The sequence below is a fragment of the Pezoporus wallicus genome, unplaced genomic scaffold (assembly GCF_028554395.1).
Source record: "Pezoporus wallicus isolate ANWC-B61680 ecotype Strahan unplaced genomic scaffold, APGP_CSIRO_Pwel_v1 scaffold_2584, whole genome shotgun sequence".
Taxonomy (NCBI): domain Eukaryota; kingdom Metazoa; phylum Chordata; class Aves; order Psittaciformes; family Psittacidae; genus Pezoporus; species Pezoporus wallicus.
In genome coordinates this window covers 7,971,270-7,994,579 of record NW_026642851.1, presented here as the reverse complement: position 1 = coordinate 7,994,579, position 23,310 = coordinate 7,971,270, and the positions used below count along the sequence as shown (strand labels likewise).

The 23,310-nt window shown below is 38.1% G+C and overlaps 1 protein-coding gene across 2 annotated transcripts in view; it reads left to right on the top strand.

Annotated features, from left to right (window-relative positions):
* Nucleotides 1–23,310, top strand: part of NEBL (nebulette) — a 247,158-nt gene that overhangs the window by 55,924 nt on the left and 167,924 nt on the right. For both annotated transcript variants that reach the window (XM_057432781.1, XM_057432780.1), the window contains exon 3: nucleotides 13,404–13,488. In XM_057432781.1, coding sequence (XP_057288764.1) covers nucleotides 13,404–13,488 — 85 coding nt within the window. The remainder of the gene's footprint in view (nucleotides 1–13,403; nucleotides 13,489–23,310) is intronic.

Sequence of the window (23,310 nt, the reverse complement as noted above, 5' to 3'; positions counted from 1 at the left end):
GCATAGAAAGATCTTGGGTCTGGTTTTGTTTGTTTTAAGTGCCTTTTAGCTAAATCAAACACTAAATTCAACACTTGGACACCATATGGATTCATGATGTTTATGAGAAGAATTTTGAGAGATATGAGATTCATAAATCAGGGAATGGCTCCCATTGATCTGTAAGAGTATTCTTTTTCCTGGTGACAGAGATAGATAGTTGTGTTCAGATTTCTTGACATTTCAGGGCAGATCGTATGTAGAAGGCGCAAGAGACTTGCTTGTACTTTGCTTGCATTTCATGTTTTGTGTTTCTAACAGACCATTCTATCCTCTTGTCTTCTGGACAGACTGTGGAGTTTCTGTTCTAGCATTGTTGACCAATTTTCCGTGTTTCTGTTCTGTGTTAGTTAATAGTGCGTTGGCAGAAAATAGTTTACGCCCTATTCTCCAGCCACTCCGCTTCCCTCAGTTATGAAACATTATTTCTTTGAGACCTTCCTTTTCCTCAGCCTCTGACTCCTTTTTTCCCTCAGATACAACTGTGTACTTTATCATAGTCGTAGGCTTTTTTTCCGTCTTCATTTCCCTGCATGCTCTCAATTCAGATGGTTCTGCTTCTCAGTGAAAGGTTAGTTTTCTAATCTATGTGAAATCTCTCTTTTAGAAACAGACAAAGCTCAAAATGAACTGAGCAACTAAATGAAAGGAAATGGAAAATACAAAACTGCTTTAGCTTGAAACTTGTAGGTAAGGTTAGTGTGCATTAGGTCACGCTTGGCAAGAGTGAGCATCTCTGAGTTGCATCTATTAACTGGGTCAATGCTCTGAGACTCACTGGAAAAATAAATAGAGAAGTAATTGGTGTAACTTAAAATTACAACACTGACCAAAGACAGGAGATAATTTTGCATTTGTTGTTCTGGCTGCATGTACAGGTTTTATATTTGATAGTGGTACTTTGTTGTAATTTCAGCTGCATCACTTTTTTTTATGTCTCATCAGGGATGAATAAATACAAAGTTAAGAAAATTATCTCTTTTAATTATAAGAGCTATGTGATCCATATTCAAAGCAGAGTATAACTAAAGAAGTCCTTCAATTAAATAGCTATTTGTTTTAACTTGTCACCATCTTAGTCTTTGAATTATTGCTTATATCTAATATTTTGCCTCTTGCTGGCACCTTGGGTGTGTGTCACATGGAATAGTTAAGGTGCTGTGCATAGAATAAATAAATCTTTGGTACCACAAGGTCTTTCCTCAAGCAGTTATCTACAAGAGAGACTGCAGTGGGAAGTCTTAACAGGCCTTCCTTTCCTTAAGCCAAGTCTAATTGTTAGTGGGATGAAAAGCCGTAGGAAGCTATACTGTATCCCTACTGAAGTGTTTCTTGGAGCTATCTGGGAATGCATTGTGGTCACATACAGCAGACAGTCTACTTTCATCTGCTGACCCAGTTCAGTTCCTTTCTGTGCCAGTGACAGCCCCTGCTGCTTTTGTGCATCAGGACCAGCTGCTGCTTAGCCTGGGTCACCTTTGCTTCCTTCAAAGGCAGTTGTGGCTTGAGTGCTTTTGGACTGGTGGGGATCTCAGTGGAGAATTTTGTAGCATATGTGTGTGCATGCTTATAACGCAGCAGTGGTGTTAGGAAAGGAATGCGCTATGAATAAGGACAGGGTAGGTTATTCATTACCAGGATAATAGTGGCATGTGAGAATACTTAGTTACTGTAGGGTAGAAAAACAGGAGAAATGGCCATTACTTTGTAAAGGACCTTGTAGTTTTTTTCCTGTGTGCCCTGTTCTGTTCTCAGTCCAAGTTTTTACCAGACCGTCTCCAAGTACTGACAAGATTCCTGCTGAGGGCTGCTGAGCTGGCACATGAATGCACCAGTACTCTGCAGCACATTTACTGAACTTGTTTTTCGTTTTCGCATAATCTGTCTGTTCAACTTCACTCTGCCTGGTAGGGTTGAAGCACTTGCTTACATACATGCTTCATGTATAATATATACATGCATAAATTCTCACTCCTCACCTCACAAATGAAGTCACAAGACAGTTGGGGTGTTGGCACATTCTGACTTCTGACTGGTTCATCTTGCCTGGTGAATGCCCATCTTTGATGAAACTTGGGGAAAACCCTGCTGAGGGCTACTGCACAGGCACAGTACAGTTCCTGTTCTGATAGATATTTCCTTTTCCAGTGTGCTGGGGTACAATGCTAGCAGGTGCACTTTCTCCACTTAGTTCAAGAGGGAAATAAGACTCAGAGTTTACCAAGGGTTTAAACTTCTGCTGGGTATGCACCCCACTATCCACAACATAAGAGCCACCTGTGTTCAAAGTACAGAGACTTACAAATGTGAATGGCAGGTATCATAGGATTGTATGATAATTCAGAGTGAAGGGACCTTGGGAGGTCCTGTTCAAAGCAGAATCAGCTGTGACCAGTCAAGTCTTGAAAGTATCCAATGATGGAGCCTGTGTAACCTCTTTGTTTAATCTTTTCCACTACTTTGACTGTCCTCATGGTGGAAGAGTTTCTACTTATATCCAGTCTGAACCTCTTGTTTCAATTTATGCCCATTGCCTATTGTATTCCCAATCACTGTGAAGATCCTGGTCCCTATTCTTGATGCTGCTTGAAGGAGTTCTCCAGTTCCTTGCAAGTATTGGAAGGCTGCTGTTACATCCCTTCAAAACCTTTTATTCTTCAGGCTGAACAAGCCTGTTCCCGTATTCTGTTCTCATTTCGCAAGTGCTCCAGCCACCTGACCATCTTGGAGGCATCATTTATCTTGCTCCAGTTGATTGATCTTTCTGGTATTGGAAGACCAGTGCTGGATGACGTATTGTAGATGTGGTCTAAGAAGTGCCTGGCAGAGGAGGATAATCGCTTCTCTCAATCTGCTAGCTGTGTTCCTGATAGTAAGGCCCCAGACATCCTCCTGTGTAAAGAGGAGCTGTGTTGCCCCACGCAGGAGGTGAGCAGAGGGCTAAGGCTATCTAACAAAAAAAGGGTGTTTTAAACTGAGCTTGTATTCTCATGCAAGTAGCAGGAGGCAGATGGCTGAGCCTTCTTCTCTGGTAGTGATCAGTATGCCACCATGGTATGTCTCTTTCTGCCTCCAACTGTTATCAGGCTGTTGGTGGAGTGACCTGCGGTGGGACATACGCAAGGTTACTGTATGCAGCACCACACACAGAGAATTGTACACATGCTTAGCTGTACTGCTGGCCCAGTCTGCAAGACTTATTGTGGAAACAGTACCCTTTCCTGGCATGTCAGAGTCTTTGTTCATTTGTTGCTTCCTTCCCAACACTTTCAGCCAAGAAAGAATAGGCAGAATTTTATGGGTAGGGATTTGAGAAGAGAGCAATAACAGAAAAAAAAAAACAAGGCAGCGCTGAGAGAGTCTGTGTTTATCTGTCTAGCTGCTGTGTTGGCCACTGGAAAGTTTTCACCATCATACCATCACCTTCATCATTATTAGCATTTGCAGCTGTGTTTTCCTCATTTACCTTGCTTGGCAATTGTTGGCTTTGGGGAGAAAAAAGCTAAGTGATTTGTGTATGAGAATTCTCAGTAGTGGGAAATTTGCTATTAAGGCATAATAGTGACAAGAAACTAGAAGCCATAAAAAATCTGACTGCTGAAATATTTAATTTATGTATTTATTTCTTCTCATTTAAGCCACTAATAGAAAGATAGGGTTTTGAACCCTATTTTCAATTTTTATCCTGGAAACAGAGAACAAAGATGGCAGCATTCCAGAAAGTCCAGGAGTTGTGAATAGGAGGGTAGGTACCTGTAGCTGTCTCTGAAAAGTATGCCATAATTATTGTAATCTCTGCTGTTTTATCTGTTGTTTATATGAGTAAATTGTTTAGCCTGATACTTTTAAATGCATTGTATCATTACCATGCATGTGAAATCAAACCATGAACATTTGTATAAGTATATGGAAACTGTGAGAAAGAGTCATTCTATCCTTCACATGGAGTTCTGGATTATTTGGGTTTTTTGAAAAATTGCAGCTGACAATGAAATAGGGATTACACACAAGGGAATTATTGATTTATTGTTAACTTCAAGTTAAGGAGATGAAGGAATATGTCTACCATTCCCAGAAGAGAATGCCAGCCAATGAAGGTCAAAAAAACCCAACATTAGCTTCCTGTTCTTGTAAAAGTTAGCCCCTAAAAACCAAACAAACAAGCAAACAAAAAAGGATTAATTTGGAAATCTTGATGTAAAGTATTACAGTGTTAATGGTTTTCATTCTGTGATGGAATCGCAGTATTTGGAAGAAAGGAAACTATATAACTTTCACCTGTAAACCCATCAAAATTTGGTAGTCTTGTTATGTAAGATGGGAATCCCTGGAGTTAGACATGTATGGAAATACTGGCTCATGATGAGCAGAGATAGCATTTACATGAGTAATTTTTCTTTTTTTTTTCTTTTTTCTCCATAAAAGTTTTTATTACTTGAAAATATTCCAGAATTTGGGAAGGGGGAGGGAAAGTGGGGGTGGAGAAGAGCACATTTATCATATTATAAGTAAGAGCAGAATTTAGAAACTACTTGCATAATCCAGTGTCGTGCTGCTTGAGGTACCCATCCAGGATTAATAGGAAAATTTAGGAAAGTGGTAAGAAAAGCTGCCACTGCTATATGTATGAATTATACCCCAGTCAAACCTCGAACTTGCACAAAAAACCCGCACTGTAGAGGTATGATAAACATCTATCGTGTACATCTTTATGTAGCATGTCAGGACTATGCTGGAGTAGGCGGACCAAGCATTTAGACCTGGGCAAAATATATTGCTTTTATGGTGTAAGTCTGTGCTTTCTTGCTGATATTCTTAAAAGAGGACAGCAAGATACTGAAGGGATAAAAAAATCGTAGGCTGAAGCAACTTTGGGTTATACTGTGTTTTTTTTTGACTCTGCTAGATCTGCTGATGTAAATCAGAAGTAAAGTTAGTGAGAAACTCAACTTCAGTCAATGGTTTTTGTGGCTTATATTCATGGAGTTTTATTTCCTGGATATATTGAAAGAAATAATCACACCATCTGGAAGAAAAGAATTTGGAAATATTAAGGCATCAGCATTTGTGGTTCCATTGATGATTGCTTAAAAATATTTAAAAGTAAAGCTTTCTTAAACATCTGTGGGGATTTCCATGTCTAGGTAAAGTACAAACCCAGGTGATCTTGGGCTGAACTCACTGGGTGATATCCTGGGAGCAGTCTAGCAATGGCAAATGGTAAGTTATGTGAGGATCTTCCCCCTTCTTGACTGATTTCCTGTGCTCTTCCACAGATTTTCCTGTTGCAGTCAGATTTTTATTTACTGCTTTGTTTTGCTACATTTGCCTCTGCCTTCCAAGTCTCCCTGAACTTTCTGTGCATCTTCTATGGTTCCTCCTCCAGCAGTGGCTTTCACTTTTTGATCTGTTGTCAATACCAATTAGTGTGCTGCTGATGGGTTTCTGCACAGCTCCGGGCTAACCTGTACTTCTCAGTGTGCTACTGATTCATTTTCTTTCCCTAGGCATTGGCATCCCATAGCCAGGAATAGGTAAATTATTGAAAGGGTGAGTGCCTGGCTCCACTGAAAAGTCTGGCAGTACTTTTTACATTCATGGTGCTTGTCTTTTACTCTCTGATCTTTATGCTGAATCTGGATGTCACTTGGCTGTGAGCTGTATTATAACAATTCTTTTAATTATATGGTAAGTTTCTTAAATATGAACTGTGACCCCCTCTGCTGTCTTTTTTCAAGACTTTAAAATGAAAAGATTTTGAGTTGAATTTCTCAAAAAGCAAGACTTGTGCATATCCTTAGCAATAGATCTTTTTATGTGTAATAAATATGAAATTGCAAAATAGAGTTAAAAGAAAAATATGAGAAATGGGAAAAACACGAATATCATCTAAGAACTGGAGGGTTTTTTCATTCTGAGACAATTTTTGGGAGGAAGTGGGAAGACTGCAATCCTTGGCGGTTAGAGTGTGTACCCAGCTGCCCAAGTGGCATAGTGCTGGTGGTGGTCTGGCAGCATTTGCCCTGTCTTTATCAGTCTTGCTTAGAGTGGTTTTCAAGGGAGTTGGTTGTAATCAAAATCTCAGTATGGGAGCCTTACAAATTAAGGGAACCCATTTATCTCCTGGATGATACCTGAAAATGTATTTGGAGTAGGTTTCTTGGTCATAGTGGTATTATATGTACAAAGTTATTTAATATTGTTACCTTTACACTTTTTCTCTAAAACTTAGCCAATACTGGCTGCTGGTAATGCTTATGTGAAAATATTAGAAATTTACAAGATTTTACTTCTTTTTCAAAATATGATGGCTTTTAAAATTCTAAAGTAGTCTACTGTAGGTTCCAGATCTTCTATCTAGACCTGTTTTCTATACTTCCCTTTCTGCCAGTGATTACAGGATTATTATGTAGTCCTCTTCTCTGTGATTTCAGGTGTTCTTCATCTATAACATACATTTGCAGAGCTAACCACTCCACTATTTTGATAGAGTAGAATTTCTGTATGGAATTTCAAATGGCAAGAGTCATGAAATTTGATATTAGTATTGGTTATTCAGTTTTTCACACAGTTTTCTCTAAAATGTAAACATAATTTTCTGCCTTGCTATTTTTCAGTAAATGGCTCATTTTTTTCAGCTTCTAGCAGAAAACAGTAAGGCACTAATTTATGTCTTGGGGCCCAATACAGTCAATATTAATGTGGTCTCTAACCTTAGCTTTTGAAGGGAGCCCAAGGTATGGGTCTCTGTAGACAGGTGTCAGTGCAAGTCCTGTAGCACAATGATGTACACCACGTGGCTGGTTGTATGATGATATGTGGCCTTTCATTCATTCCATTAGCAAGGATGCTATGCCATACCCCAACAAGCAAGTGGAATATCCTTGCTTATAACATTTATTTATTTATTTATCTATATTTTCATGGAGCTTAATGTTAGCTAATTCTCCCCCAAACCACTACAAACTCATCTCTTTAGAGAAGATTTCTTGTGAACAGGAACTTGTATTTAGCTAGCATACAGGAGCAACTTTCCCTTTTACTTCAAATAAGAGGTATAGACACACAAGTATCTGAAAATGTAAGTCCCTTGGAAAATAGAAGACAAAGCAGACTAATTGCAGCTAGAGTATCTATTCTTCAAACAGCTGTCTGGATACCAGTAGCCAAAGAGAGTGCCATATTCAGAGCTGTTTGTGGAGAATTGCGAAATCTTCCTTGTCCACTTCATTGCCAGAGTACTGCAGTACTGAAGCAGTATTGTCTGCTAGTTACATTATTTCTCCTCCAGAAGCCTTTATTAAATGACCTTGCACAGAAGGTTCAAACCAAAATAGAGGAATCCCTCTGGGATCAGAGTGCAACTGATCAAGAATTTCAAAGCAAGTCAGCTGTGGGCAAGATTTCCCTCCTGCTGCTTCTTTCTCTGCTGTCGTGCATCTTGCATGTCTTTCTGCGAGTGGCATGGTTTCAAGGCAGGGAGAGGCAAGCAGTCCCATGCCTCTTCAAACGTGGTGGTAAGGTGCCAGCTTAAACACTCCCTGACTCAGCACAGCTTAATAACTTGTCACCTTTTTCCTGGGTAAATTGTTTCATCTCATGTCTTTTATACAAGAGTTAACTGGAGATCTCCCATCTTTCTCCTCTGTTTTTCTGCTGTTTGGATGTGGACTCAGATCATGATTAACAGACTGGGCCCTTGCAGGTTCGAGATGAAGCTTCCCTACCCGTCCATCAGTCGTTGTGAGCTTGGGTTGCATACAGACTGCTGCATCATTACCCACTATTTAATTTCAATTTGAATCTTTTGCATTGACTACACTGAAGAGCTAGTTATAAAAGCATAACTAGCTTTTATAGTTTTTTATAGTTCTCATAAGATTGGTTTAATTTTATTTTGCTGTTTTTCATTTTTCTACTCTGTTAATGAAACTGAAAATAAGTATATTTCCACCCCCCCCCCCCCCTTTTTTTACCTTGCTTTAATTAGAAGAACAATTACTATAAACAAAAATTAGGAGAGAGCAGACACAGCCTAATGTGACAGTCAGTGATGGTAACTGGTATTATGAAAAGGTCATAAAAAGCATTCCTTCTTGTCTTATCTCTACATGTCCTTGTAAAAAGTCCCTCTTAGGTTTCCTTTAGGTACTGTAAGGCTGCTCTAAGGTCTCCCTGGAGCCTTCTCTTCTCCTGGGTGAAGAAGCCCAACTCTCTCAGTCCCTATACTGACCCCTGAGGAACACCACTCTTCACTGGTCTCCACTTGGATATCGAGCCATTGACCGTGACTCTGAGTGTGACCATCCAGCCAGTCCTGTATCCACCAAGGTTTACATCCATCAAATCCATGTCTCTCCATTTTAGAGATGAGGATGTCGTGCAGGACAGTGTAAAATGCTTTCACAGTCCAGGTAGATGATGTCAGTCACTCTTCCATTATACACCACTGCTGTAAAACTCCACTGTAGAAGGCCACCAAATTTGTCAGGCATGATTTGCCCTTAGTGACAGATGTGATGGAGCTGAACCCCTGTTTAGGAGAATAATTCTGATTTGTGTATTTTGTGGCTGTTCTCTGGTTAAAAAATATCACACATTTTATATTGTGGGAAATTTACCAATAATCCTGACTTTTGACAAGGGTTATAATTCTGTAACTGAACAGTTAACATTACAGTTAGAAAGTACAAACACGCAAATATCTCTTAGTCATATCGTAAATGTTAATATAAATGTTGGATAAGTCAGACTGAGGTATAAGCAAGTTGATGTCAATCCAGGCTTGAATTTATCTCAGTATTCGAATTTGACCTTTTTCAAAAGAGGGAAAACTGAATCTTCATCCCGTTATCTCTGGGAACATGTTTTTTACTCTTTTTGTTGGTTGAAAGTGTGGAAAATATCATGAAAACTTTACAGCTATTTGGTAAAAAAACCCTTACAAGTATTTGGTAAAATTTGTATCTTTCATCACTGGAAAAGCTAGGAAACTTTCAGGTATTTTCCTGAATTTATGGAGGTTTTACTGATACTGTTTCCAAATATCGAAAGTGTTAAGAGGTTCCTTGGAATTAGCCAGAGATTGAGTTGTGGTTTGATTTATTAATCAAGCTGTGCATCTGAAGCAGGCAATACAGTAACCCACAGCAGATACACCATACTGTGTATCCTGATTTGTTCTGGAACTTTTTGTATAGATCTTTGTACAGGATTAATCCTAATAGCATTAGTGTGGTAAGACATATTGCTAAGTAGACTTAGACTACTAACAAAGACTTAAGCAAACAAAAAATTGTTTGGACAACGCTATTAAATAGCTGACATGACATCAACCTCTTTAAACAATTTCCAGCTTTTTTGAAGACATCTTGGACAAAAGGAAAACTGAGCAACGGATTACCAGGGTACCATGCTAGCACTGTTAGCCTTTTGAATTAAAGGCTGTTGCTGTCCAGTTACTCATTCAGAACGTTGTTGCAAAGCATGGTATAGCCTTAAACTTAAAATTAAAAACCAGATTTGATAATTTTATTGCTTGTTTTTCAGCCTTCTATTTCAGTCAAAAGTATCGAGTGGTACAATGCATCTTAAATAGTTTTCAGGTAATGTAATATCTTTAATAGTAGTATTTTTAATGATCCTGAAGACATACTATCAGTAAGCTTAAAACAAATGTGAATGCTGAAGATAGGAGTTAAATTTAACATTAGTCTTTTTAATATGTTTGAGACAAGAATTTCCATAAATTAGAAGGGGTATATCTAAACCCATGTCTTTCTGGTTTGATATACTGTGTGGGTGGTTTCATAAATCAGCTGCAGTTAAAATGACAACCCATAGTAGAATGATCTACTAATTTAATTTTGCTAAATGATTCTTTTTTTAATCATCATAATACATTGTGATAAATGGTTAGTATGATCAGTTTGAAGTCTGATTTAAATTTCAGCAGATTTTTTTCACTTGTCATGTGCTGTTTACTTTCATAGTCAAGTGTAAATACTTTTCATTGATATAATCAGTTTACATGGTAATTTCAGGCATAATAAAGCACTTCTTGTTTAAGGCTAAGGATACCTTTTTTGCTTGAAGTTTGGAGCTACTGCTTCCAAAATAAGTATGATCTTAGATAAATTTGTTCTTAAGTGGTTTGCACCGATTGTTGAAATAGCTGTGAGTTTTTGAATACTAATTGTGGAAGAAACCATGTCTTTTTCAAATGATCAGAAGTAAAAGCTGGTGTATGATAGGGACAAGGTATATTTTCCTATGCTACAGAGTTGAGAAAAGGTTTATCTTGATAACCTGGGTTTGCAAAGACGTTGATGCTCTTGCTAATGGGGTCCCCAGGGACTGTTACCGTGACACCACCTCACAGTGTTGTTCACATGGTTCATAAGGGGACTAGGACAAAAAACCCATTTGAGCTGACTCTCATTCTGTGCTTTCCATATTAAAAAGTAAATACGGGTGATTGCTGTTGTCATAGTACCAGCATTGTGGTATGTAGCCATGGTGAAAAGTAGCACTATGAAAGTTTGTGGGAATCCTTTTGGCATTCAACATGTGTGTAACAATTTTTGAGCTGCATGTGTGGCAGTTGACTTTTTTTTTGGGGGGGGAAGGATTCTGTCATCTACATGACTTATCTGTGGGTATCTCAGGGCTGCTATCTGAAAGACTGTTACTCATTAAGGTGTGCATTATGCACTGTTCAATGCTACAGTCTTCCTTGGTTGTCAGGAAGCTCTGACTGTGAAGTGACTTGTTGAATTCCCCATCTGTCCACTGCTTTCCAAACAGGGCTTATGACCCTCCCTGTGGCCAGGCTGGCATTTGTTTTTCTTCTCTATACAGAAGAAGGAAGGCTGAAATAGAAGAGATGAAATAAAAAAGAAGTCCTTCTGGAAGTATCTTCCTTGTCCCAAGGTATTACACTGTGCTGATACCACCTGCTTCATACAAGAGCTGATTCCAGTTCATGTCCTCTAAGCAAACCCTCAGTCTGTCTCCCTGTGTGGTGCTGGAGCTGTGGCTAAGCCATTTGGCTAGTTGGCATCATCAGAGGGGTGGTGATGAGGGAGCCCCCAGTTTGAAAGTGGGGGAAGATGGGGAGCAGTGTGTGTAGTACTCCCGGTGGTTTCTCTAGCCAAAGCAAAGGCTTAGGTGGGACTTTGGAAAAATTGGCTGTAGCTACAAAAGATTAGGCTGGAGTGTGTCATGCTTGCAGATTTTGTTTTCTAGTTTTCAGTGATATGAGCTATATGAGACAAGTGGTTAACATAATGGTGGCAATGCATTTCACTGTAAGTTTTTATACTTACAGTGGCATTATTCATCCATCTGCCAGTATCCAACCTGGTTGTGGCTTTTACATGTCTTCCAGGAAAAGCTTCCATCAAAGTGTTGCATCTTTGCTCTTTCTGTGCAGTTATTAATCCTTGGGAATCTGAATTGCCCAAGTTGTCTTGTATTTCTCCTCTGTTTTTCTCTGTGTATAGTGACACCGTAAATGAAAGGATGTTCCACAACCTCTTGATGGATCTGCCTGCTCCTTTGTGCTGTAGTGTAGAAGTCTGGCAATGCAAGATGTAGTCTGAGAGGGGGAATCAGGCCCATAGCAGAGAGTGGCCTGTATGAAATCCAGGCAGCATTTCTTATAAAGTATTGTTTTCCCATTTCTAAGCAGGAAACATTCAGCTTTTGGCTAAAACCTGAAATCCTCCTTAAGTTTTCATGGGTGTTTTAAGTATAAAATGATAAAAATGAACTACTTTTTACTGGAACCATGCACTTCATGGAAATAAAACTTGTAAATGGAAAATAAAACAAAATACAATTTTGAATGAAAATATGTAGTATCTATACAAGGCACAGAAAATTTATGATGGAGCCATAGAGACTGAACTAGCTGCTGAAAGAACACATTAGAGATAGCCTGGAGTTTGAACATGGGAATGTTTCATACTGCGTATCTCCAGTCTTCAAATGCTTACTTACTGCTTACTCCTGCTGTAAAAATTAAGCTGCAGATGTTATTGTGTCTAAAATGCTATGCCTGTGGTCTTGTACCTCTGAAGTATTAGAGGCTGGGGTAGCTGGCAGACATGGGAAGCTTTGAATGGTAACAGAAGGAATAAGTGCCTCACATAGTTGTAAGGTGAATATTTTTGTTTGAGACAGAAGATGCTGGAAAGTAGTAAGCATCACTTTCCTCATAGTGTCGCTGGCTCATAATAATATCCCTATTTTGGAAGAGGATGTTTAATTTTGTTATTTTCTTCCTTATGTGGTCTTTTCTTATAATGGAAGTTTTTGTTTGGATGTAAAGTTGCAGGATCATAGAATCACAGATTCATAGAATTGTTGGTGTTGGAAAGGACCTTAAGATTATAAAGTTCCAACCCTCCTGCTGTGGGCAAGGACGTCTCACACTAACCATGTTGCCCAAGGTTCTGTTCAACCAGGCCTTGAACACTGCCAGGGATGGAGCATTCACAACTTCCTTGGACAACCCATTCCAGTGCCTCACAACTCTTACAGTAAAGAATTTCTTCTTATATCCAATCTAAACTTTCCCTGTTTAAGTTTTAACCCATTACCCCTTGTCCTATCACTACAGTCCCTGATGAAATGTCCCTCTCCGATGTCCATATAGTCTCCCTTCAGATATTGGAAGGAAAAGGATAAATCTATGAAAATGAATAAATTATGGTTCTATAAATGAGTAGGATTTTACTATTAAAGATGTGTATGAAATGTCAAAACTAATAGTAGGAACATATTGTAAAGTGTAAAATTTCAAATGGAAAGAGCTATGTCTGATAGATTGCAGTTCTGAGACACTACAGCCTTTGGTACTGGATATTACAGCACAGTATTGGCACATTTACTGTCAAAGCATTTGACCTTTCTGTACCTGGAATGTACCTGCCTTGATCTTTCTTGTTTCAGCATTAATGGATTTAAGATACCATGGTGCTCCAGCTGTACTGATGTGACTTCAGTTTCTCTACCCCACTTCTGTTTTAAAGCCTTTTAGTTTTGTCTTTGTTCAGCACATAACTATACCAAAACTGCAGATAAACACAGATTTGTTCACTCTGTTGAAACCAAATTTCAGCTGATAGGTCTCTGCACTCAGTGGGCAGGATAAATGGGTGAGATATAGATGCATTACAGCAACCTGTTCTTGTTTCTGTAAGGCATGACTGACACAGTATTTTTAGAGTAAATATTTCTAACACAAATCTGCTAAAGTACGAAAGAGTTCTGTACACTGTAGGCAAGAGTGCTGGGATGCATCTGACTTTCTAGCATGTGTAAATATTTACTGTTTGGCTTTGTGCTTCTTCTTCTAGACATTACCCAAAGCAATCCTTCACTACAGTGGCTGATACACCAGAAAATCTTCGTCTGAAGCAACAAAGTGAATTGCAAAGTCAGGTAAATCAAATATTTTTTTCATCTCATTAATATGAGACTGTCAGTCCACTTCTCTATAGTTATTTGAAATAGAATTAGTATTTCTTCCTACAGATATATAGTAGCACTCTAATTGTTAAAATACTTGTAAATTGGTATAACACTGCAAACTTGATTTTATTTCACTTACACTAGTTACCATACTATTGTAAGTCCATTGACATAACCAAAATCCTTCATTTTCAACAGTATATAAACTAAGTATTTTTTGATGTTTGAAATGTCATAGCTCAACCCAGAGGGTTCATTTGCATTAGAAAAACTGTCATTGTTAGCTTGCCTCAAACTTAATCATAAAATAGCTGTATCATTATCAAACACTTAGAAGCCTTTAATATTTGTCAACACAGAACTGACTGGATGATTAGTTTATGGATCTCTTATGTCATCTGTGAACTCATATATAGAGCAGTCTGTAACCCAGTTGTGATAAATATGTTATAAATCAAAACTTATATAGGTTAATAAGAAATCCATTGAAATTAAAATGTAAAAACAAAACGTGGGGGAAAAAAAAGGAAGCAAATGACAATGTTAACTTATGTGACCCAAACATGATGTTTGTTTACTATTGTTGCTTGGTACAATGCTCCATTCCATCCCCTCTCCCTCCCCCCCTGGTTTCCTATTGTTTGATTTTATGTGATGCTGGAAGTTGGCCTGGCTGCGTGAGACAACGGCTAATATTTGATTGCATTTCATTTTTTGAAAATTGTGGGCTTTTTTTACTCTTGTGGTTTTAGTCTGGATTTAGTTGCAATCTCTCATTATAAATTGATAATTATGCCTGTCAATTAAGGTAAGAAAAACCTATAGTGGAAAAACAGGAGGCAATAAGAGCTTTCTTGTTTGGGAACTCTCTGTAGGTTAATGGGCAAAATTAAAGGAGTGCTGAAGAGAAATGCTAGCACAGATATTTAACATGCTATGCATTTTTTGAATTTCTTTATATTTTGTCATTACAGTTATTGATCATAAAACTTAGAGAAATTCTTTCATGCTGAAATTCTGCTGTTTGGAAAGAGGAGTCTGTGGAACATACGTCTCTCTTGACTTCAGTGGATTTGCTTCATTTTCTTGTACCTCAGTGGTTCTGCATAACATAGTTACCATTTAGTCACAGTATTAATAGGAACTTGCAAACTATACTTTATACAAGTTTGTTTAAAAGAATATAAACTTTGACACCACTGCTTTTTTTTTTTTAGTGATTTGATGGAAAATGTTGGTATTTGGGAGAATAATAAAATTTTAGTCCTCTTTCTGCCAGTTTTTCACTTTATGGTCTTGTTTCTGCTCATAAATCATGTGCATGTGGATATATGCAAATCTCAGGCCAAAACTTAAAGCAATCAGGTGTATGTTTTGCCTGCGTCTACCTTTGTCTGCTTATGCCTGGGATATCAGTTACACCATGGGTGAGTTTGCCTGTTGGGATTTTAAAGGTTCACCTACATGAGTCTAATATGGTGACAACTCTCCATTGATGGGCCAAGTGAAAGAGAAGCTGGCTGACTTTCTCACCTGCTTTAGCTGGAGAACTTGTTTGAAGCTGATTAAGAAAACTATGGATAGGAGGGATCCTGTCTGGGTATTTAGCGAGGACAACTCTCCTGTATGAAGTCCAGACAGATCAGAATCTCATTTAGGAAATGTACCTTGCTTAAAGCAGTCCACTTTCTCCATGGTTACTGTGATAACACTTTCTGAGGGACTAGGGGCTGTTGAGGATTGTCAAGGAGGTGTAGAAGTCAGCTGGTAGTCATCAATTTGAGTTAAGACTAATGCAGTAAGGACTGAAATAATTTCTGGTTTTTGACTGTGGGCTATCACAGTGTATCTTGAGCTTTGTACATCTCCAATTTAGCTTGCACATTCCAAACTTGCCTGTATCAATTGTCTTGGCTAAATGTTGATCAATCCAAGGAGTGTGGTCTGTTTCCAGAGCCTATAAGAGAAATGGCTTTCCCTAACCTATTTGAAACATGCTGACAGGGCACTTTGAAAGTGTAAGGAAACTTGTTCTGGTATTGGTCTTTATTTGTAAACAGAGGACTTGGTATTGTAGGACTGGATATGCAATAGCAATCAGAAACTTGGAATCTGCTTCTGTGTAAACTTGCTGCAATTGTTCACAATGCACTGGCACGAAATGTTAGATAAGGATCTACTCAAAACTTGGAATTGGAGAGAAACCCTGAATTTGTACAGTGTGCCTTTTTTTTCAAGGTTATTAGGCAGTAGAAGATTTGCAGTTGATGCAAATATAGTTTTAAATTATAAAAGCACAAATTTACCTACTTGGAGGAAAGGCGATAATGTTTCTGATCATAATTTGCTTCCTTGGTGTTGATTCATATCAGAACTGTGTAAAGTAGCCTTGCCTATAAATTGTTTTAATGCTAAAATAAAGATTTTTCATAAACCAATCTAAATCTCGTTATAAAATAAAATGTAAATTCTGAATAATTTCTGTAACATTTTGAAGAATATAAGGACAGAGAAATTGCCATCCCAAATCAGCCCTACTGGCCATCTAGTCTATCTTTTCATCAAAAGATAGGCCATCGTCCTATCTTTTCAGAGAAAGTTGCAAGACTACCAGCTGAAACAAATACATGATGTATAATTTGCCATTGTTCAGGTCCCATTCTATTTCAGTAGAAAAAAGTGTGTACATGGTTCAAGGAAAGTCTTTCAAATGAAACCAAACTTGGCTGGATAGAATCACGTTACTACTACCTTCCAGTATTCATCAGAGCTGCTTGAGCTTCCTGCCCATACAGTGACAGTTTGGGATTGAACAAATTCTGTGTTAGGTAATGTAAAAAACTGTGTTATCAGCAAAGAGAAATGCTTTTCTACAGTAATGGCTGTTTTGTAGTTCCTAAGTAAACTTCTTTATTGCTTTTAGTTCTGAAGAAGCACAACCTTGTGTTTAACTGCTGGACTTCAAGCACCTTTTCAAAATCTATAGCTTTAGAACTATTGTTTATCTTACTCAGAAAAGCAGGAGGAATTGATAAAGGAAACACCATTAAATATGGTGTAAGTTAAAAGATACATGGTTTTGAAATTTGTTGTTTTGATTTTCATTTAAGCAGCAATTGACAGCATTTTAAGTTGAAGTGTTGGGTCCTCTATCAAGAATCCAGTAAGGTCAGCATCAGGTGCCAGGCTGTCATATTGACATAACATGTTAAGAGTAAAACAAATAAAACCAAAATACTGTTTTCTGGAGGAGTCAATAGAAAACAGATTGCTCTTTAGCACACTTAAAAAGTTATGTTGTTAAGAAGTCAAAGGGCAACATTTAAAAGCTTTCCAGAGAACATTCTTCTTTATACAATATAATTTCAGGGCTTTTCCTTCCTTTGGCCTTTTGCTTCCATGGGCTTTCATTCAATTGTGTAGTTTGAAGGAGACATACATGCATTTTAGGAGAAGCTCTAAGTTTGATTTCCCATTCTGGAAAACTCCCTAGTTCAGCGTGTCGTCTGACGGAAGAAAAATGAGTTGTAAAGCCTTTCATCCTCTAAGAGTATAAACAGGGAACTAGTGTCTCAAACAAGATTTTTCTTTATGCCTCTCTATGAAAAATTTCTCTTTACTTTGTTCAGGGTTAGTGAATTCTCTTACTCCATAGCATGTAATAGGTATTTCCACATGCACTTGCCTCTCCTAGATAAACTCAGCTGCAGAAGTTACCGGTACACTCATCTCAGCAATGTTTACTTGAGAATTTTCTTTAGCTACCTTAGCTAGTGATCTCTCTATAACAGTGTAAATTGTTCTGTGACTTTTTGTTCTTGTCTGTGGCAATGCTATGTAGATAAATGCAGCAACTCCAATTGAACTTGCAGAAAGAAACTAAGATGTTCTGCAGTAGCTCTTGGCAGGAAGGCTGGATCAAAGTGAGGGCTGATGATTAGGGTGGGTTCTCAAACACTTTTGGAGAAATCTACTTTCTGCTAAGTCTTGGGGAACTTGATACAAAATCACAGGTATAATGCTACTGCTTTCCTGTATTAATCTCTGGGGACACAGCCTGAAGCTGCTGTCCCTGGATACTCCCAGTGCTCCTAAAAAGGTCATAAAATGTTGATTTTTAAGAAGTACCATCTTTCCTTAGGAGACATACCCAACTGAATCAGGCTATTATTGTAATAATTTGATATTTTAAGAGTCCTTACTTTCTCAGGAATTTCTTGTGTTTGTATCTTTATCTGCCAACTGTCACAAGAATAATCATGGTAATACTGAACATTTGGAGGAGATCAGTAAAGGGAATGAAAAATCCGAAAAGATGTTTGCCTCTAGGATGGCCATACTCTTCATTGTTCTGCTTGAAGAAGAGACAAACTGCCTTGTGGTTCCCTGTGAAAGCACAAGGGATGATGAGTGTAAACTGAAATTTTTTTGTAAACTGAAAATTTCGTAGGCAAAAACTTATCCAAGGTGAGGGTGACTGAATGCTGGCAGAGGTTGTCCAGAGAGCTGGTAGGTTGTCTATCCTTGGAGATTTTCAGAGGAGGACTTGGCACAGTCCTGAACAATCTGCTGTAATTAACTGTGCTTTGAGTAGGGTGATGCACTACATGATCTCTGGAGTTCCCCTCCAACTTCAGCTGCTCTCAGATTCTGTGATTCCCCTCCATCCTGTCCTTCCTCAGGTTCCTCTTCACCACTCCTGTCATTATCTTTCTTGCCACCTTCTCTTTGCCTCTCAGTTCTAAGAGTATGTGTTAGCAAACCTCCAGGCAGATTCTCTTTATTAGCTTTTTTTCTTGATTTGTTAAAAAGCTTATTCAGTTTATATACTCTGCTTTTATGAAGTCTTTCGAATGAACTGCCACAGTGAATGCCATAGGGGAATGAAATGCTGGATGGATTACTAAAGCAGACTTTTAATGGATTTCCTGGAGTACCCTGAATAAGCTCACTGGAGAAGTCATGGAGAAAACAGTCCTTGGAGCTAGAGGCAAAGAGAAAAATATCCTCCTTCAGCTGAGGAAGGGAGGAAGAAATATGGGATAGCAAGCAGAGAGGCCTGGCTATAGCTTTGTGTGTGATTTTGTAAGTTGTGCCAGAGGACCCTGGAAGAGAATTTCAAGACTGGATTTTTCCCGATAGCCATCAGGCACCGATTATTTATTTGTTCCTCTCTCCAGTTGCCCAAGGATCTGAACCAAATCCACCAACGTGTATGAAGCGATAGGTGAGAGAAGGAGAAGAGTGCAGGCTTTTCAATTGTCTTCTTGCAATTACTTGTAAGAAGCGCTAGAGTAGTTGATTTGGTTTGTGCATTAAAATAAACCCAGATTGCCTGCAGGAAGTTTTCCCTTGCTCCCCTGTGAGCCCCTGCACAGTAGCATTTTGTAAATCATGCTCACCTACTAAATATGATTTTTTTTTTATTCAACTCATGGTATGTTCCTTTTTCGCCTCTGAAGCCTGTTTAAAAGACTTGTTTTATCTGCATGAGTGAAAGCCATAAAAATCATTCTTGATATGAATAAGACAAAGCTTGAGAGGAGTCCAGGAGTCAGAATGTATTTCAGCCTTCTGGGAAAATGGTTGTCACCTCTTCTGATTGTTATCTTGTGAGTACCTGATGGAATCTTCTACATCCTGTCTGCGCTAGACTGTTCCTGTTACTGTGCTGCCATATAGCTACGCTGTTTCTGTGTGGTTTGTTATTCGTTTTTCTCTTTCATTTTCTCTTTTTTTTCTTCCTTCAGTTACAACACAGGCTGTAAGATACAGGATGTGAAAGTAGTGATGTAAGACAGACTTGCATATGAGCATCTATGAAAAATGTCCATCTGTCTAACTTTTCACTGTTGATTTTATGATATAAAAGTGCCAGCTTTTTTTTTTATTATTATTTTATTACTGTTTGTTCGATTGTTAATATTTATAGCAATTTGAAAACCTGATGTAATTTGGTAGGGGAAACCCAGGACTGAACTACATTTAAGGAAGCACAAAAGCGTCTGCAGAGACTCAGAAGCAAGCAGTGCAAACTGTTCCTCTGGCCAAAAAATTATGAAGCCTATAAAATATGCAGTTGCAGGAGAAAAATCACCTCTCCCAGTGCCAAGAATCAAAATTAGGATGCAAAATATATCAATTTTTATAACATATATTGATGAGAAAAAAGAAATAAAATGGTAGGTTTTCTCTTTCACTTCTATTTCAGATGCTCATCATGTTTAACTGGAAAAAGTGAAGGGATAATACATTTACATGAAACATAATGGGTAATTTTTGTGGTAGAATGAGGGCAGAGTGGTCGTGATTATTAAATGGAGAACTTATTGAGCAAACCCATTTTTATAGACTTTCTTATGACATCAAATCGATTTACAGCAAGTAGGACTTCCTTAATAGAAAATCTTAGGATCAATAAAATCAAAAGTTATTCAGACCACCTTTACTTGTACAACCAGCAGTAACAGAAGGGGGACAAAGGAGAACCACGGAATTCATAGGTGTTATTTGTAAGCTGAGTTGTGGAATTCTTAACTATATTAGCACTAGTATTTGAAATGTCTATAACTTTTTTTTGAGGAATGATTAATAAAAATACCAAATTAAAAATTAAGATGTTATCAAAATTTCTATGGTGGTGGGGAAGGAATGGGGAATATTTAGTGAACATGGGCCATACTAATATGCATGGTCTTTTTCACGTCTTGTCCACTTTCTTTTCCAATCTTCTTGAGCTTCTGTCTGCTGTTTACTTTTTTGGAACTAGGTGTTTAAAGTGGTTGCTCCATGCAACTCTGTTGCAGGAAGTTGGGTGCTTTATGGTTATGTTTTTGTTGCGTTACTGCACAGCACATGAGATGTCCTCATGAAGGAAAAATGCATTGTAGTTGTAGAGAATTTAAGATGAAAAATGATAACAGAACAATTGTCATGGGAGACATCCAAGGGACTGCAAATCAGATGCAGATAATATATATCTGCACTGCTAAGTACCAGAGGGCCAAGAAGAAATTTCTGATCCCAATGACAAGTAGCGTGTACTGGCTTATGTCCATACTGTGTATGACTGGTCCTCTAATAATGGATATATGTATTTTTCCATTTCGTAATGTTTGAGATAGTGTGCCTATTGCATACCAGCCTGTCAAAGTGACACTTATCTGTGAAACCTGATGGCACATGGGGAGTTTATGGGGTCAGTGTCGTCTTGGTTGTGTGAAATGGCTGGTCAGGTCAACGGGAGCAAAACTGGTGCAGGCATGTCCATGCTGCCTTTCAGGAGTGCTCCCTTGACTGAAGTAGACATTGAGCTGTGCTTGGTCTTGCCTTGGGGATGGCAATACAGCTGAGCTGGGGAACACACTCAACAGTGTGGGGTAGTGAGGTGCCACTACTGAGTTCATTCCCTTGCCCTCTCCGATTACCAGAGTATTTGTACCAATGAAGTCTGTCAAAGCTAGAAAAGGAGATAACATCACTTTTCCTTTCCTTTCTGAGCTTCAGATCTACATCTTTTGGAGGCTGCCACATTTAATCAAAAGGGGTCTGTGAAGTCTTGCTTCCTATTGCTGACACTGCTTTTTTTTTCCTGAAAAACTTAGTACTTATTGTGATCAGTAAGAGGGAACTTGGTTTGATGGGTGACTGGTCTGATCCCCTGTGGAGTATTGGTAATATCAGCATTAAAAGGAAGAACAGTTAAGGAGCATGCTTTTACTTATTTATCCTGGGAGGAAAAAAAGGAATTTTCAGGAATATGTTTTTAGTTAATGCACTGAATTAGGAGAACTTATTTTATTTTCTTGATGTTGCCAGTATCTTCCTTCAGGAAGTTGTTAGACTTTTCCCTAGACTTCCATTTGTGTAATGGCAGGGATAAATTATCTCTTTTTTTCCCCCAGCAAATTGTAGCGGCTGGCATATTTAATTATTTGAAAGTGGCATGTAAGTATTTTTGTTAATATCCTTTCATCCAAAGTAAAAGCTCAACGTTTTCTTTTTCAATGTGAAATTATAACAATGAATTCTTCGTACATCAAAGCATTGGATTAACCCATTTGGCATTTCACATTGTGACATTTAATGGCTTCCATTTAGTTCCTCATTTTAAGCTCATATCTTTTCAGAAGTACTGACCTGTTTCTTACCCAGGAACAAAGCTAGTCATCCATCTTGTTATAATGAAACAAATTTTTATGTTCATCTGTGGCATTTTCTTAACAAACTTCAGAGGTTCTGGACTGAGAATTTCTAGAGCCAAGGTTAATTTTTCTCTTCATTTTTTCTTGTCCTTATTCTCATGGCCTTACATTAACATGTTGAGAGAATGTGACAAATGACTTTATTTCTCCTAATTGTATTTTTTCTTAGAAAATGCTTTGAATTTAGTCCTTATCCCTTTGTAAAGTTTTATTCCATAAGGATGAGCCACTTTTACTGTTCAGACATTAGGGTTTTTTTTTCATGCTGGTGCTACAAGCTCAACCTATCAGTTTTTCTGGTTCAAGGGATTCTTGAGAGTGATCATTGCTTGCAAGATATCCATGGTTCTCTTTCAAAGGATAAAGCAAATAGAAAGTTTTACCATATATTTGAGGTTTACCAATAAAGTGAGAGATCAAATCCTAGTCTAACATACCTCTGGAAATTGTCTCAATTGGTTTGTCCCATACTTGGATATCTTTTTCAATAAACGAGTTGAATATTTCTGTTATGATGGGATTGTAGAATTAGAGGACAGAATTTCTATGACATGATTGTACTTCTTTTTATTTGAATCTGTGATTTAGTTTTTACATAGAATGTGTGCAGTCTTTAGATCTATATTAGAAAAAAGGAAAATACTGATTTATCTACAGACTTCTCCCATGTGAGTAACTGTGATGTAATTCTGCTTTTGAAGAGCCTTTATAAGTATGCATTTTGTTTAGCAGTTACATGTATCTGCTAAAAGTATTTTAAATTGTTAAAGATTTCTATATAACACTTGGGAGTGGCTGAACTTCTTTACCTTTTTGGCTTTTCTTTTTTTTTTTTGAGTGTGACAAAAGAAGTCTACCCAGATGTGTATTTTTGCTTTTGTAAAACAGCTGTCCCCATTGTGAGCATTGGCAAAAGAGCAGTACCCTTTGCACTCACTATTAATTCTGTTTTGGGTCTGTATTGGTTCTGAGGTAGTCTTAAAAAAATGAGCAGCTGCTTAATAGAAGAAATCCAAGCCTGGTGAGAGTGTCACATTCTCTTAATTGGAACACTTATAAAATAGACGCTTTAAGCAAATGAAATGGCCAAACGAGAGTTTTAGCCTTAGTGCTGTAATTCAAAAATGAGTAAACCTCTCTCATTCCCTGTGTTACTCAACAAAACATAGTACAGTGGCTTCTGGATTTTGAATAGCTGCAGAAGGGCCGTATCTGCTCGAGCAAGAGAGACTTTTTGCGCTTTGAAGCTTTGTGGATGTTCTTTTCTGCTTGCATCTCTCTTTGACTTTGTTCTTCAGTTCTCGATAATTTCTGTCTGTAGTCTGAGCTGTCTCCTCATGGTGCAGAGAGCACTTGTAATATCCTGAGTGTGACTGTGAGAAGGAGAAAGGAGAAATTGGCCTCGGCTTGCCTGGTTGTGCAAATCCATAACAACACATGAATCAGAAATTGTGTGGTATTAGGCCTTTCAGAGTATTTGGAAGAAGAAGAAAGGCAGAAGGGTTCCTGGGCAGTCCTACCCCTTGACCCCAATAAAAGGCCATGAGTGTTCATCAGCATTTTAGTTGGTCATTTTCCTGATGCTTAG